Below are 14,962 nucleotides of genomic sequence, written 5' to 3'. Positions count from 1 at the left end.
CACGTGTACCCTTAACGTAGTCCTCGGGGATATTCAGCGTGACACAGTGTGACAAGGCTGACCCTTTGAATTACAGGCACAACAGAAACAGGAAGTAAGAGTGAGAGAAAGTTGTGGTGAAAGAGTACAGCAGGGTTCGCCACCATCCCCTGCCGGAGCCTCGTGGAACTTTAGGTGTTTTCGCTCAATAAACACTCACAACGCCCGGTCTAGGAATCGAAACCGCGATCCTATGACCGCGAGTCCGCTGCCCTAACCACTGGGCCATTGCGCCTCCGTGATTTATTTATAAACAGCTAAAAAAAAAACACATTTCAGAGTAGTACGGATAATACTAGTAAGACGTTAAGTTATTTCCCTTGTATTTTTATTTACTTTTTTTACATCCCTAAACTGGAAGATTACCGGAGATATGAATAAAGAAATACGGGAAGGCATCATCATGTCCGGTTCTTTAGCAATTCCGAAGATTTTAAAAGGAATAATATTTCATAGTATACACTTTATGTCTTGACACCGCTTCGAGTACGCTCCAATGCGCACGCGTAATCACAATACTAGTAACAAAGTGAAGTTCCTTGGATTACGTCGTTGTTTATTATTTCAACAGATACACCATCTCAACTCTAGATAATTTAATACATTTATCACATAGAGTTGCCACTGACTACCGGATACAGTAGCCGAGTCTTATGCTGCTGTTTGCTTATTGTAAATATACTTCCCTTTTTATACACTTTGTTTTTTTTTTCTTCTTTTTATTCTCGGGGTCTTCTGTGAATATCTTGCTTCGCCCCCGTTTAGTTTTTCTGTTTATTTTCACATAGATTCGTTGTCATTCAACATATGTGACGCGTTAACCTCAGGCATATTTGCAAATTAATTCTACTGATACTGTGGATTGATGGTAGTGTGTCGTGAGAAATAGGAAACTTATATTTCTCCAGCAACAACAGCCCTGTTCCGAAATGTTGATCTTACTTCACTTCATTTCACAGCCACATATTCACACGTCTTACTCTTTTACACGTTTCAGTCATTTGACTGCTGCTATGCTGGAGCACCGCCTTTAGTCGAAGAAATCGACCCCAGGATTTATTCTTTATAAGCCTAGTACTTATTCTATCAGTCGCTTTTGCCGAACCGCTAAGTTTCGGGGACGTAAACACACCAATATCGGTTGTCAAGTGATGCTGGACACACACCTACATACACACACACACACATATATATATATATATATGTATACGCACGACGGGCTTCTATCAGTTTCCGTCTACCAAATGCTATCTATAGTAGAAGATACTTGCTCAAGGTGCCACGCAGTGGGACTGAATCCGGAACCATGTGGTTGGGAAGCAAGCTTCTTCCCACACAGCCACTCCTGGTTTATATTTTCAATCTAACTTGTGCCAATAGAGAGATTAGTACAGTCTTACCAAATACACTCCCCTGATCACTTTCAGGTTATAGATTCTTGTTCGATTTGCTAATGTTTCCATTTTCAAATGATTGACTTTGTCATGATCTGTTGATGTTCCCTTACTCCGTACAAGAGACAAGAGGTTAATATGGTTTTCCTTTCAAGACGGTAATATAAAGGAGAATTAACTACTAATTCGGATTCTTCGCTGGTTTGGTTCCCTCGTTGGCACGTAGAAGAACTTATGAAAATGATTGTACTTTATGACAGTTGTTCAGCAGTATGCACTCGTCTATCTGATAGACGGACTTTCTAATTAATTACCATTTACCCCATGAAAAAGGAAAAGGTCAAGGAATTGGGTGGTTATTTTCTTCTGTAGAATTATTTTGTTCAGAAATTCATGTCTTTACACCCCCCTCATCACCTCCACAAATTCTGTGCCCCTTTCTGGTAAATTTTTTGGTACTACTTAAATACAGAGGTCCCGACGCATCTACGTAGCCCTAACCCTAACCAACCCTAACACTAACCAACCCTAACCCTAAAAACTAACCCTAACTAGTGTGCACTGTAAAAACATTGTTACGTAGATGCATCAGGACCTCTGTATTTAAGTAGTGTCAATTTCTTTACCATTACTCCTGTGACCGTCCGTACGTCCACCCATCTTTTCCACCCACTATTCTTGTGAGGGTTGTGGATTTCGTCATCTGGCACCTCCTCTTTATAATCTATCAGAAGCAACCTTCGTTAGACTTTCTGGCTGGGTTTTTGTGTGTGATCAACTGAGATTAAGGATATCCAACCATCTTGTTCTTGATCCACCACTCGGAGACAGATATAATAGTAAAACATTACAGAAGTATTCTGCACAAAAGAAATATATGTTAACAGAAAATCTAATCAAAAGTGAAATAAAAAGAAATTGGGTTAGCAGAATGATAGAATGGGAGTGTGCTGAGCTCATAACCCAAGGCTCCGATCGAAACTACGCTCTGCTAACTTTGTAGGTGCAGGAATAGCTCTTCGCGGTACCTTGGGCAATATCTTTCACTATTGTCCCGAACTGTCCAATGCCTTGCGAATAAATTTGGTTGAAGGAAATTGTATGCAAGCTCGTCGCATATATATGTGTGTGTGTGTGTGTGTGCGTCGTGCACACCACTTTGACAACCGGTGCAGGTTTGTTTACGTCCCCCGCAACTTACTGGTTCGGGAAGAGACAGCGTTAGAATAAGTAGCAGATTTTTAAAAAGAGTATGTATTGGGGTCGATTTGTCCGACTAAACAATTCAAAGTGATGCCCCACCCAGCATGGCTACCGTCCTTAAAAAGATGAAATGCAGTTGAGAATTTTTAAAAGAAAATAAAAGTTGACCGGAAGTGATGTGAGTGATATCCTATAATTTCAAGAAGGAAACTGGTGAAATCCCTTTATTTTATTAACAGATCTCCCTCTTTATATAGTACCTTCCTGTGATATCTTACGTATTTCAGATATAGCACTACATCATTCCAACGTACTATTATACCTAGCAACGAACAGAAGTGAAGAGATTCGTTGGCTTACGTGTCGACGCATTATAGACTGCAATGCGATAATCCTGCAGGATTAATGAACTGTACTGAAAGAACCGAAGGGAAACAGTGGAATAAATCCTTTAATTTCACTATCAAATGTTTACACGAAAATTATCGGTGTTTACCGTTGACATTTCCGGTCATTTTAGTTTCACTTTTTGAACCTCTGAACTGCATGTCAGCCGAACATTAATATCGACATTTTCCATTTGAATTTACACATTAAATTTCTGAAGATGACGGTTACATTTTATTTTAAGGTGCTAAAAAAATGCGAAACCACAAATACTACACGGTATAAACAACAAACATCTACAATAAAATTCACGATTCAATATTTGTTAGATTGTTTGTGGCAATAAAGATATATCATATTTCAATAGTATCTGAAGCGGATTTCATTATAGATATATGTTTAAGAGGTACTTGAACTCAACCTGTGTCAAATTTACCTCTTGAACATGCTACATCAATTATTTTATTTAATTCTAGTTAACAGGGATTATATTCTTGTATATGAGATAGAGTAACTCAGGAGGCATAACACTAATTCTTTTGGTATTGGAGGTACTACAGTACCGTCAGTATTATAATTCTTTGAGATTCAAGAAATAGTTTGTGGCTCTAACTAGGCCAGACTAATTTTAGATATTCTCTCTGAAGTATTATTTAACATTTAAACTGACCATATCAGGCCCAAATATTGTTTGTTTTCTCTTCAAACTAGCCAGATCTGGCCTCTCACACCTCCCTTACATTGTAATTCTAAAAATAAACAGTTACACCATTGAAATCTCAAAGCTACAAGATAATATATGATCAATTCCAACCAATAAATAAGTATTGCATTTGACAGAACAGTTTGAATACTAAAGGGTTAAACCCTATTTCTCATATTCTTTTAGTTGTTTCACTCATTGGACTGTGGCTATGCTGGGGCTCTGCTTTGAAGGGTTAAGTTGATCAGATTGATCCTAGTACTTATTTTAAACTTCTTCTTTATTCTATTGTCTTTTTTTTTTACCGAATCCCTGTGTTGTGCAGACACAAACAAACCAACACTGGTTGTCAAGCAGTGAGAAAAAATGCAAAGATGCTCCCGGGCACACACATACATATTTACATATAATAGGTTTCAGCACAGTCTCAAATTCACTCACAAGGTATTGGCTGGCCTTGGACTATAGAAGATATTTATTTGCTCAAGGTGTTATGAAACCCAAAATGATGTGGCTGAGAAGCAAACTTCTTAACCACATAGGTAATGCTTCATCATATATATTCCCATGTTCCTTCACTCGTTTAATGTTTGTTTCTCCATGTTAGCATCAGTTACACAGGGTTTTATTCTCGGCAGGGTTGTATGGCTACATGCTCTTATTGTTGTCAACCCAAAGATGCATTTATTTATTCCAGAGGTCTTCAGAAGTGTAGGGTGATCAATCAATGAAGAATGTCATCTCTGTTTTGCTCAAGTGGTAACAAGCATAGAATAATCAAGATACATGGAAATTGAGGTACACATGCACACACACACACACACAAACGTGTGCATATATATATATATATATATATATAAAATCATCATCATTTAACACCTGTTTTTCATATACTGGCATAGGTTAGATGGTTTGACATACATATATAAACACAGGATTTGAAACTGAGCTCCTGTAAGTTACATGCTCAAAAACCTAAAAGATTGTAGGATAGTTAGCACTCCGTCGCTTACGACATCGGGGGTTCCAGTTGATCCGATCAACGGAACAGCCTGCTCGTGAAATTAACGTGCAAGTGGCTGAGCACTCCACAGACATGTGTACCCTTAACGTAGTTCTCGGAGATATTCAGCGTGACACAGTGTGACAAGGCTGACCCTTTGAATTACAGGCACAACAGAAACAGGAAGTAAGAGTGAGAGAAAGTTGTGGTGATAGAGTACAGCAGGGTTCGCCACCATCCCCTGCCAGAGCCTCGTGGAGCTTTAGGTGTTTTTGCTCAATAAACACTCACAACGCCCGGTCTGGGAATCGAAACCGCGATCCTATGACCGCGAGTCCGCTGCCCTAACCACTGGGCCATTGCACCTCCACTGTAGGATAGTACAGAGCATGCTATACAATGTCATCTGACTACTGTATTGTCTGAGTAGCATGGAACTTTATGGCAGCTCAGTTTTAAATTCTGTGTTTATTAAATGAAATTTATCTCTTACTGGATGGGGGTAGTTTTTTTGGCTGATTGTACTAATAAAAGAACAGAACAGTGCACTATATATATATATATATATATAGTATCAATGAATTTTATAACTGTTAGCTGCTTTTTTGTAGGTTTTTATATTACTATTTTTATTTGTGTTTATAACATTTTAAATCCAGATTTTGAAACCTTAGAATTAAGGTTGGGTGTTATTACATGAATGCTAGCTTGTAAAAATACTTGCAATTTTTTTTTTTTATGTATATATAACAAAAACCACTATTATCTTAGTACCAGCCTTTAGTGATACAGAGATATTTTTTTGCCCAAAATTAGCAATGAGCCTTATACTTGAGGGAAAATTATAGCTGAATAAACACAATATTTCAGTTTATTAAGTTTAGAATTTTGCTTGCACAGTTTTTGTCATAATGACATGCAGACAGACATTGCACATTCATAAAGAACTAGGCCAACCATTATTCCTCTTTGTATATGATTTGCAAGGACAATTACAAGTTCCTTCAAGGTAGCCTACTATGGGCAACAGATAAAATTTGTGGCTGGTGCAAAGTTCCAGCTAGACCTAGGGTGACTTGATGGTGGGTCATTGAAGAAAAACAGTACCATAAGAGCAAAGAAACAGGCATGGAGGAACTGGAAGGTAGCTAGAAGGGAAGCTAGGTGACAGGTATATTTCACTTGGGGAAAAGCAAAAAGGAAGAAATTTGTCAATGTTCCGTGGTGTAAGAACTAGAGGCATGAGATCTTCTGGATAGTAAGACAGCATGCAAAGAAAATCATGATGTAGATGAGAAGTGTACTTGAATGAATGATGGCATTCTGGAAAAAAAAGAGGTGGCACGAAAGTGTCACTATGAAAGGCTGCTAAATGTGGAGAATGCATGGGAAAATGAAAGTCTTCTTAATGTGGACCCAACAGAGAGACCAGCTATCCAAGTAGACAGCTGCATGGTTGATAAGGCAATTAAGGATATGAAGATCAGGAATTACCACCAGGACACTTAAGATATCTGGCAGGGTGGGATATGGCCTGAATACTTGTACAGTTGAAAAGGTCATCCAAAAGGAGTCGTATTCAATAACTGATGTAGCAGCACCATAGTCAGCTGCTACATAGGTAAAGGAGATGTCTTAGACAAAAGTAGTTACAGTGATATCACATTGTTGTGTGAAGCTCTACTGCCTACTTTGGTGTGGTTTGTATGGTTGGACACCTTTCCTAATGTTTACTGCTTTACAAAGTGTACTGGAAGCTTGTTATGTGTCACCAGCAGCAGTGAGGTCACCAAGTAACTTGCAAGACAAGGACTTCTTAGGGGAGTAATAAAGAAAAGCCGTTGGAAAACATATTATAGCAGCGACTCCATCTAAGAATATCTGAAGAAGGAATTGTATTCCGAAATATCATTGGACTATAGATAACTAAATTACAACAGGTATATAGTCCATTTTTTGTATTATAGTGCATTGTTGTACCATTCAAAACTTTTTATTCTTGAGGGAGATGGCTTTGTGCCAGGTAATGAGAAGTTTGTGTATGAAAAGAGGGACAGAAATGGGTGTCTGGTAGTAGAGGAGATACATAGCTACCTCAGTTGGAGAGAGAGAGATCTTGGTGAAGATGTAATGGGGCATGCAGCCAAGTGACAGGGAGGTGTATAAAGTGAAGCGGACCAGGGATTGGATTTGGATAGAGTGTGTGGGTAGGTAAATTTCCGAGATTGCAAAAGGTGACTGAATGGCAGAAGTAGGGGCTGGGGGTGAGAAGATGTAGTGAGTGGATACAGGTTGGCAGAGGGTGTGGGTGTTTGGTGGATATGTTGTAGGGAAGAGATTTAACAGAGGCATGTAATGTGCAGGTAGAATTTTCAGGCTGGATACAGCCAGTTTAAGTGCTAAAGAGTTAAAAATATTATCATTTGGGAGAACAATGACCAAACAAGATCTATGATCTTGATTCATGTATTCATATTCTGCTGTATCACTATATCCAAAATATTTTATAACTCAATTAAAAAAACCTTTATTCTTTTTTTCTAGGATGATGGTAGAAAGTTAACTTATTGACCATGACTCAGTGGATGTGTGAAATCTTTGAGTAGGAAACAAAAACTACAGTACAATAAATGGAATGAATTAAATGCTCAATAAAAGGAAAGTTCTGGTTGAAATGCAGTATTAATAAGGAAAGAAAATGATATTTAAACACCAAACAATTTAATTGATGAACACATTGCACAGCTAAAAGTAGCAAGCACAATCTGTTTTACTGAATGTTTACTGATTTGGAGAAATTCATTTGATTTATTGTTGTCCAATGGTGAACACTCACCATCCATGTATATGCACATGTACATGTGTGCTTATGCACATATACAGACATACACACATATACATGCAACACTCATATACTGATTTTGAATTGGCGTCATTAAGTATGAATTAAAATATCACCCTGTTCTTTAATGTCTGGGAAATATTCTAATAAGGATATTTTCCAGAATGCTACTAGTCCTGATGAAATGTTTTCTAAATGCAACATGGCTTCTTCTGATGCAGTTGACTTTATTGCTGATGTAAACAATCAGACTTCTCAGTCTGAAAAACCTTATAAGTGTAGCTACTGTAAAAAATCTTTTACTCAATCTGGCCATTTGACCACACATGTTCGTACACACACAGGAGACCGGCCATTCCAGTGTCCTTACTGCCCAAAGGCTTTCACTGACCGAGGCAATCTTAATACGCATATTCGTACACATACAGGTGAGAAACCATTCAAATGTGAATTATGTGAGAAGGCTTTCACATTTCATATTCAATTGAGTCGTCACAAAAAAGTTTGCATGTCCAGGAATACAAATTCCACATCAAGTTTTCAGATGGATGAAAAGAACAATAATCATAACACTACCATCGCTGTTGCTAATCAATCTCAATTTAATAATTTTACATCTGATATCAGTCCTATACAAAGTGCTCCTTTTAGTGAAAATAGTTTATATTCAGCATCATCTGGTTTTATCTTAAGTGAATGTTCTGATGATATGCAACAACCCACTAATTTGTTTTTCAGTAAAAATGAAGCAAGCAATGCAGTCTCCAGTTTCCATAATGAATCAACATCATCAAATAACATGTACAGTGATGCAAAAGATTCCTCTTCCATTTGTGGCTCATCGAAAGATTTACGTGAAATTTCTGCTGACACAGTTGTGTCCAGTTGTAGTTTGTTAAATACAGAAACTTATGATTTGTATAAGTCTGAGGATGAATCCTTGCCATACACAAATGTCTCAAAACATGAGAAACATAAATTCCACCCCCAAACCAATAGTATATATGTAACTGCTAATATGACTAACACTGGTTTTAATAGTCAACAGATTGAAGAAAGTGGAACTAGTTCCATACAGAAAAATGCTTGTCTCTCTGAAAATATCAAGTATGATAAAATTATCTATATTGATTCTGATTCACCTAATGGTACTTCTGAAGAAGTTAAATCCACTTTTGATGCTAACACAGTGCCAGAAGATAAAGTTCCTTCATCTAATCCATCAGATCTTCTAAGTGGGAGTGACAAGACAACAACTGACATTAGGAACCAAGAGGATTTAATTAATAGTAACACAATTTCAAAGAAACCTGTCCATCGAAAATCTATTTTTTGTGATGTATGCAAAAAGACTTTCCATCATTCTTACCAGTTAGTAATACACTTGAATTCTCATAATTGCCAAAGAAATTTTGAGTGCAAATTTTGTGGCAAAACATTCCAACAAGTTGCTCGTCTCAATTCTCATTTACACACACACACTGGAGCCAAACCATATAAATGTTCATTTTGTGGTAAAGGGTTTGCTGATCGGAGCAATCTTAAGTCTCATCGTCGTCTTCACACAGGTGAAAAGCCATTCAAATGTACTTTATGTTTTCAAGAGTTCACGTTTCACATCCAACTTAATCGCCACAAACGTAATTGCAAAGCAGCTGAGCCTGTTGTATTGGAGAGCAATACATCATTTAGTAGTACTGATAATAATAATAATAATAATGATGTTGATACTTTACTACCAACCATCTCAATGCCATCCCATGTTTACAACATTAACAATAGCGGTACCAATTACAGTATCCAACTTAATCCAGATTTCATAAAAAACTGTGATAATTCCGAAACTCTTAATAGCTCAGTGAATTCTTCCTGTGAAGTAGATTCTACTTTAAATCAATCCGATTTGATAGAGCCTGGTAGTAAAGATAACATTGTTGATCTTACTGTTGAAACACCAGATAATAGCACTGATGAGCAAAATATCTGTTTGAAACCATGGAAAACTACTGATAGAAACCTTTTATCCAGGTTATCTACATTTGATGGTAAACTTCAAGATAATACTTCTAACCAACAGATAGAGTTCCCTTCAGAGTTTTCTAAAGACTGCTTAAGGCAATGTCACATTGACTTGTCTGAGGATTATGATAATGACCTGACAACTACTACCAATTGCAATAGCAATACCTCTGACTATAGTTCTTTGTCTTCAGGATCAAAATCAGAGGAAGCTTTGTTAACTTGCCAATATTGTTACAAGTCATTTTCTAAGAAGGATGACTTAGACAAACATTGTAAGAAAAGCCATAGCAAATTTCCTTTAGAAACCTTCAAAGTGAAAGCCAATGTGAGCAACATGAAAAAGCCTTATACTTGCAAATTTTGTCCCAAATCATTTCTACAACCTAGTCATTTAAATGCCCATATCAGGACTCACACTGGAGATAAACCGTTCACTTGTCAATTTTGTAATAAGGCTTTCTCTAATCAAAGCAATCTTAACACCCACATGAGGCTACACACTAAAGTGAAACCCTTCAAATGCCTTAGCTGTAACCAGTCCTTCACATTTCACATTCAGTTGCAACGGCATAAAATTAAATGCTTTGGTAACAAGAATCTCTCCATACAATATCCATCCAAAGAGAAAATATCAACTATTTCACTTATCTCTCAAGTAGACAAGCTTTCCAGTTTTGAACAAAGTGGAACAGAATTAAGAAACAAAGAGTCAAGACATTTCATCTCATCCGTTAAAGAAGCTAATGGTTCTCCAGACAGTTGTTATATGGAAAACCCTTCAAATACTACATCATCTCTTCAGGTTAACACAGCCAACAAAACAGTAAAGACAAATAATTGTGAAACACATTACAGCAATCCGTTAAGTATTGGTGTAATGGAAGAGAATCAAGTGGAAGTTGCTGATGTTGGTGAAACTAAAGAAAATGTACCAGAAATCAAGGAAGAATGGAAAAAACACAATATGTCGATGAGTACTGAAATAAATCAGTCTGATGCAGCTGATTCATTAACTAGAAGTAAGTCTACTAATGAAGAGTTAACCCTTACTGAAAAATCCATTGTAGAATCTACACCAATAGATAAATCTTTAGAGCTGACTGATAAAAATCAAATTCCCTTGCAGTCAAATTTGCTGAGTTATCATCCTGGGAAAAAGTTATTTCGTTGTAAATATTGCAAAAGGAATTTTCTTGGACTTTATCTACTGTCAGTGCATCTACGATCCCACAACTTTGCAACGAGTGAGAAAATGTTTGAATGTGCTTTATGTAAAAAGTCTTTTCAGAAGGCTGGCCAGCTTAATAGCCATGTACGTACACACACAGGAGTCAAGCCATTTTTGTGTCAGTATTGTGGGAAAGCCTTTGCTGACCGTAGTAACTTGAATACTCACAGGAGAACTCACACTGGAGAAAAACCATTTAAATGTTTATTTTGTGGAAAAGCTTTTACATTTCATATCCAGCTTAGTCGACATAAAAGAGTCTGTAAACCTTCAGCATTAGCACAGTTACATCATCAATATCAGAAACGAAGTAATTCTTTGCAAATTCCTCTTCAAAATACTGTAGAACAAACTAATTTGGCAAATAATTCCAGTCTTTCAAAGAAACTTGGCCAATCTGGAGATATATTTTTCAGTGACAAAACAACTGACCGCATACTCAACAGTAATGAAATCCATTTTAAGGATCCTTTATCAGTTCAGGTTTACAATAACCAAGCTGAATCAATGATGCCTTATAGTACCACTAGTCTACAGGAAGAAGCTGAATTACAGGATTGTAACAACAGAACTGTTACTAGCAGTAAGTCAGACAATTTACTCCTTCCAAGACCTGGTAACAGTTTAGAACAGGCTGAACAAAAACCAAATTTTAATTATCAGGATGCTTCCTCTAGAAAAGCTGTGGAATTAAAAACTATCTCTACTCAACAGAACTTAACAGAAAATCAATGTAATCCAGATGTGTATAGCAATGATATCATAAAATCATCCCGATTTTCTGAAGACCAAGATTCTATAAATAATTCTTTGTCAACTTTTACATGTAACAAAATATCAGGGACTGCTAACAAAAACTATTGCAATGATAATGTTTCCCGAATGAATTCATTAACACAATCTGGAGAGGAAGCCAGTTCTTTTGTGAAACCAGGCATATTTTGCAATGATAATGACAATGTTGAAATGAGATCCAATGTCTCATCATATACTCAAAGAAACAATGAGAGTTTGGCCACAAATAGCAGTTTGTTTCCTTGTTGTTACTGTGGTAAGGTTTTCAAACTAGTGACTACACTAGCAGTTCATATTAGGTTACATACAGGAAGTAAAGTATATGAGTGTGAATTTTGTGGTGAAACTTTTTATCGATTTACAGAGCTAGCAGTTCACTTGAAGCTTCATCCCCAAGAAATATTGTTTCAGTGTGAATATTGTGATCTGACGTTTTCACGTGATTGTCATTTGCGACTCCATGAAAAGAGCCACTTGTTAAAGGATGGAGTGCTTCAGGAGAGCATAGCTCAGAAAACCTTAAAGCAGAAATTAAATAATGACAATAATTTCATTTGTCCTATATGTTATTGTATATTTCCCAACAGTTTTACTTTAGACAACCATTTAACAACTCACACAGCTGGGAAATTATATCAGTGCCAAACATGCAAACAAGCTTTTACATTTCCTCAGCCTTTCAAAAGGCACATTCAAGAATGTCAACAATTATTGAAGGATCAAGAATCTACTTTTATCTTGGAGCCAATTTCAACCCAGAACTCACAGCCATTTTCCTCCCAAAATGTCTTCAGAAAGGATTTGTTGGCTAATAAGACTTCTCGAGAACAGCTGCAACCTGTTGGTTTATTTTCAAATACTGGAAGACTCTCCTCTTTAGCAATGGAATTATGGAAGCTGCCTCCCAATCTTGATACCATAAACCAGCATAAAAAGCAATTTACAGATAATAACAATTCAGTTCTCTTAGCCCCTTCAGAAATTGATGGTAATGAAAACTTAGTGTGTAATTATTGTGAACGTAAATTTTCTTCTTGCAAATCACTTAATTTACATCTTAAAACTCATCATGCAAATTTTAGCACCAAGAAAGTGTATCGTTGTGAATTTTGCATGAAACTCTTTTTCCAGCAATTGTTACTTGATAAACATAAAAGAACTCATCATACCCAAAACCCATATAATTTAAAGCGAGAAAGTCTTAAATGTCGATTCTGTGCAAGGACATTTCAACAGTCGAGCCACCTGAAATCACATATTCGGCACCATACAGGTGACAAGCCTTTCAAGTGTCAATACTGTGGTAAAGCTTTCTCTGATCGCAGTAATTTGAATACTCACATCCGTACACATACAGGAGAAAAACCATTCAAATGTACCAAATGTAGGTGTGCATTTACATTTCACATCCAGTTGACACGGCATAAAAGAATTTGTCAGAACCCCAGAGATGAGACAAACTCAACTACAGTCTCTGGAGATAGACAACAACATGATGAATCTAGATTATCTCAGGCAACAAACTCCTTTAACCATTGTTTCCCAGAATCAACATCAAGTTGTAGTATTCCTGACGTAGCACAGTCAACAAACGAACATTCTGAAAATATAAATCTTGAAAGTAATTTAAGAATTCCATTGTCCCCTTTGTTTTTCAGTAGTAATATTTTAGAAGATAATAACTTAAATCAACCAAGAATTTTGACTTCATCCAATTCAACAGAGCAGTTTGCTTCAAAGCTACCAGATACATCATCCAAATGTGATTCCAGATTATCTGATAGAGTTTCAACTACAAAAAGTAGCAGTCATTCTCCAACTAACCTTCATTCAAGTCATTATAACACTGAAGCTGATGTTTTAGATTGCAAACCTATCATTGAAGTAGATGCTAATATTTATTTGCAGCCCACTGTCAGTATAAAATCTGAACCTTTTCCCCCAGATGAACAACTTTTAGTTTGTCCATCTGAGATCACTTCTAACATGCCATTTAATGTGAATACAGATAAAATGTTTAATGATACTAGGAATACTTCAGAGTTGGAAAAATTTCCAGATTGTGCTAAAGAAGAAGAAGATTTGAAACCAGATATCGTATCAGTAGATTATGTTAAATGTCAAGGGGATGAGATTGGTAAAAGACAAATTTCTACAATTGATTCTATTCAAATGGAAGAAAATCCACATTCAATAAATAATTCATTTTCAGACACAAATCATTCCACATGCAGTAGTGCAGCTAATAAGTCTTCTGAACATGTGGAAGATGTTTCTAATACTAATGAGAATGAGAACTCTTCTAGTAAACCTCTTCACAGTTATACTGCTGTTGATTGTCTATTTGGTAGTGATGTGACTATTCCAGATAAAGATAACACACATTCTTTGAAACCAAACCACTTAGATGAAACATAATTTACCATAAAGCTCACTCTTCATAACCTAAAACAATGAAATTATAGAAAACACAAAACTCAAACAATACTACACTACTGTTGTTTATAGTGTTATTGAGTGTATTAAATTTTGTGTTGATTTTAGTTCTGCTGATATCACACTTCACGAATACAACCCATTTGTACAATTATAGGCAAAAACCGTCCAATCTTTTCAAAGTGTATTACTTTTTCTCTCTCTCTCTTTACAAAACAATCTTCATTACTAAATGTGAAGTGAGATCAAAACGTTCTGAGATAAAATTTATTGCAGAATGCTTCAAAAGGTTTCTCATCTTCTGTTCATTTTTATAATTTTCACAATTTTTTCATTTTTATACAAAGAAAAATAAACATATCAATATGTCAATCAGTCACACATATTTTATACATTTAACAATTGTTTTTTTTTTTTCCAGATTAAATTAGCACATACACCTGTCTATGTATTACAATAAAGCTGAATTGAATTTTTATTTTACATTTAATAGATTTCTTTTATCTTTCATGTGTTTCAGTTATTGGCCTACGACTATGCTGGAGCAGCATCTTGAAGAGTTTTTAGTTGAACAAATTGATCCCATTATTTACATTCTTAACATCTTGTTGTTAACACAACGTTTCGGCTGATATACCCTCCAGCCTTCATCAGGTGTCTTGGGGAAATTTCGAACCTGGGTTCTCATTCCTAAGGTATTTTTCGATCTTATTATTATTCAGGTCACTGCTTGTAATCGAACCTGGAATCTTGGTGTTAGTAGCCCGCGCTCTTAAACAACTACGCCATATGCCTGTGAGCATATGGCATAGTGGTTAAGAGCGTGGGCTACTAACCCAAAGATTCCAAGCAGTGACCTGAATAATGATAATAATAATAATAATGATAACATCGAAAAATACCTTAGGAA

At 36.3% G+C, this 14,962-nt stretch overlaps 1 protein-coding gene across 2 annotated transcripts; it reads left to right on the top strand.

Annotated features, from left to right (window-relative positions):
• Positions 1-559: 559 nt before the first annotated feature.
• On the top strand, positions 560-14,535 carry LOC106883809 (uncharacterized). 2 transcript variants are annotated; one of them, XM_014934946.3, is made up of 3 exons: positions 560-711; positions 4,424-4,524; positions 7,274-14,535. In XM_014934946.3, the coding sequence occupies exon 3, from the start codon at positions 7,699-7,701 to the stop codon at positions 14,032-14,034; it is 6,336 nt and encodes a 2,111-aa protein (XP_014790432.2). In that variant the 5' UTR covers positions 560-711; positions 4,424-4,524; positions 7,274-7,698; the 3' UTR covers positions 14,035-14,535. The 2 variants fall into 2 exon arrangements, with proteins under 2 accessions (XP_014790432.2, XP_014790431.2); XM_014934945.3 differs by lacking the exon at positions 4,424-4,524.
• Positions 14,536-14,962: the final 427 nt, after the last annotated feature.

The sequence above is a fragment of the Octopus bimaculoides genome, chromosome 15 (assembly GCF_046866305.1).
Source record: "Octopus bimaculoides isolate indiv1 chromosome 15, ASM4686630v1, whole genome shotgun sequence".
NCBI lineage: Eukaryota > Metazoa > Mollusca > Cephalopoda > Octopoda > Octopodidae > Octopus > Octopus bimaculoides.
This window is presented reverse-complemented; position numbering and strand designations above follow the sequence as displayed.

Coding starts and splice junctions, on each gene's coding strand:
- LOC106883809 (XM_014934945.3), top strand. CDS start 7,699: ATGTCTGGGAAATATTCTAATAAGGATATTTTCCAGAATGCTACTAGT.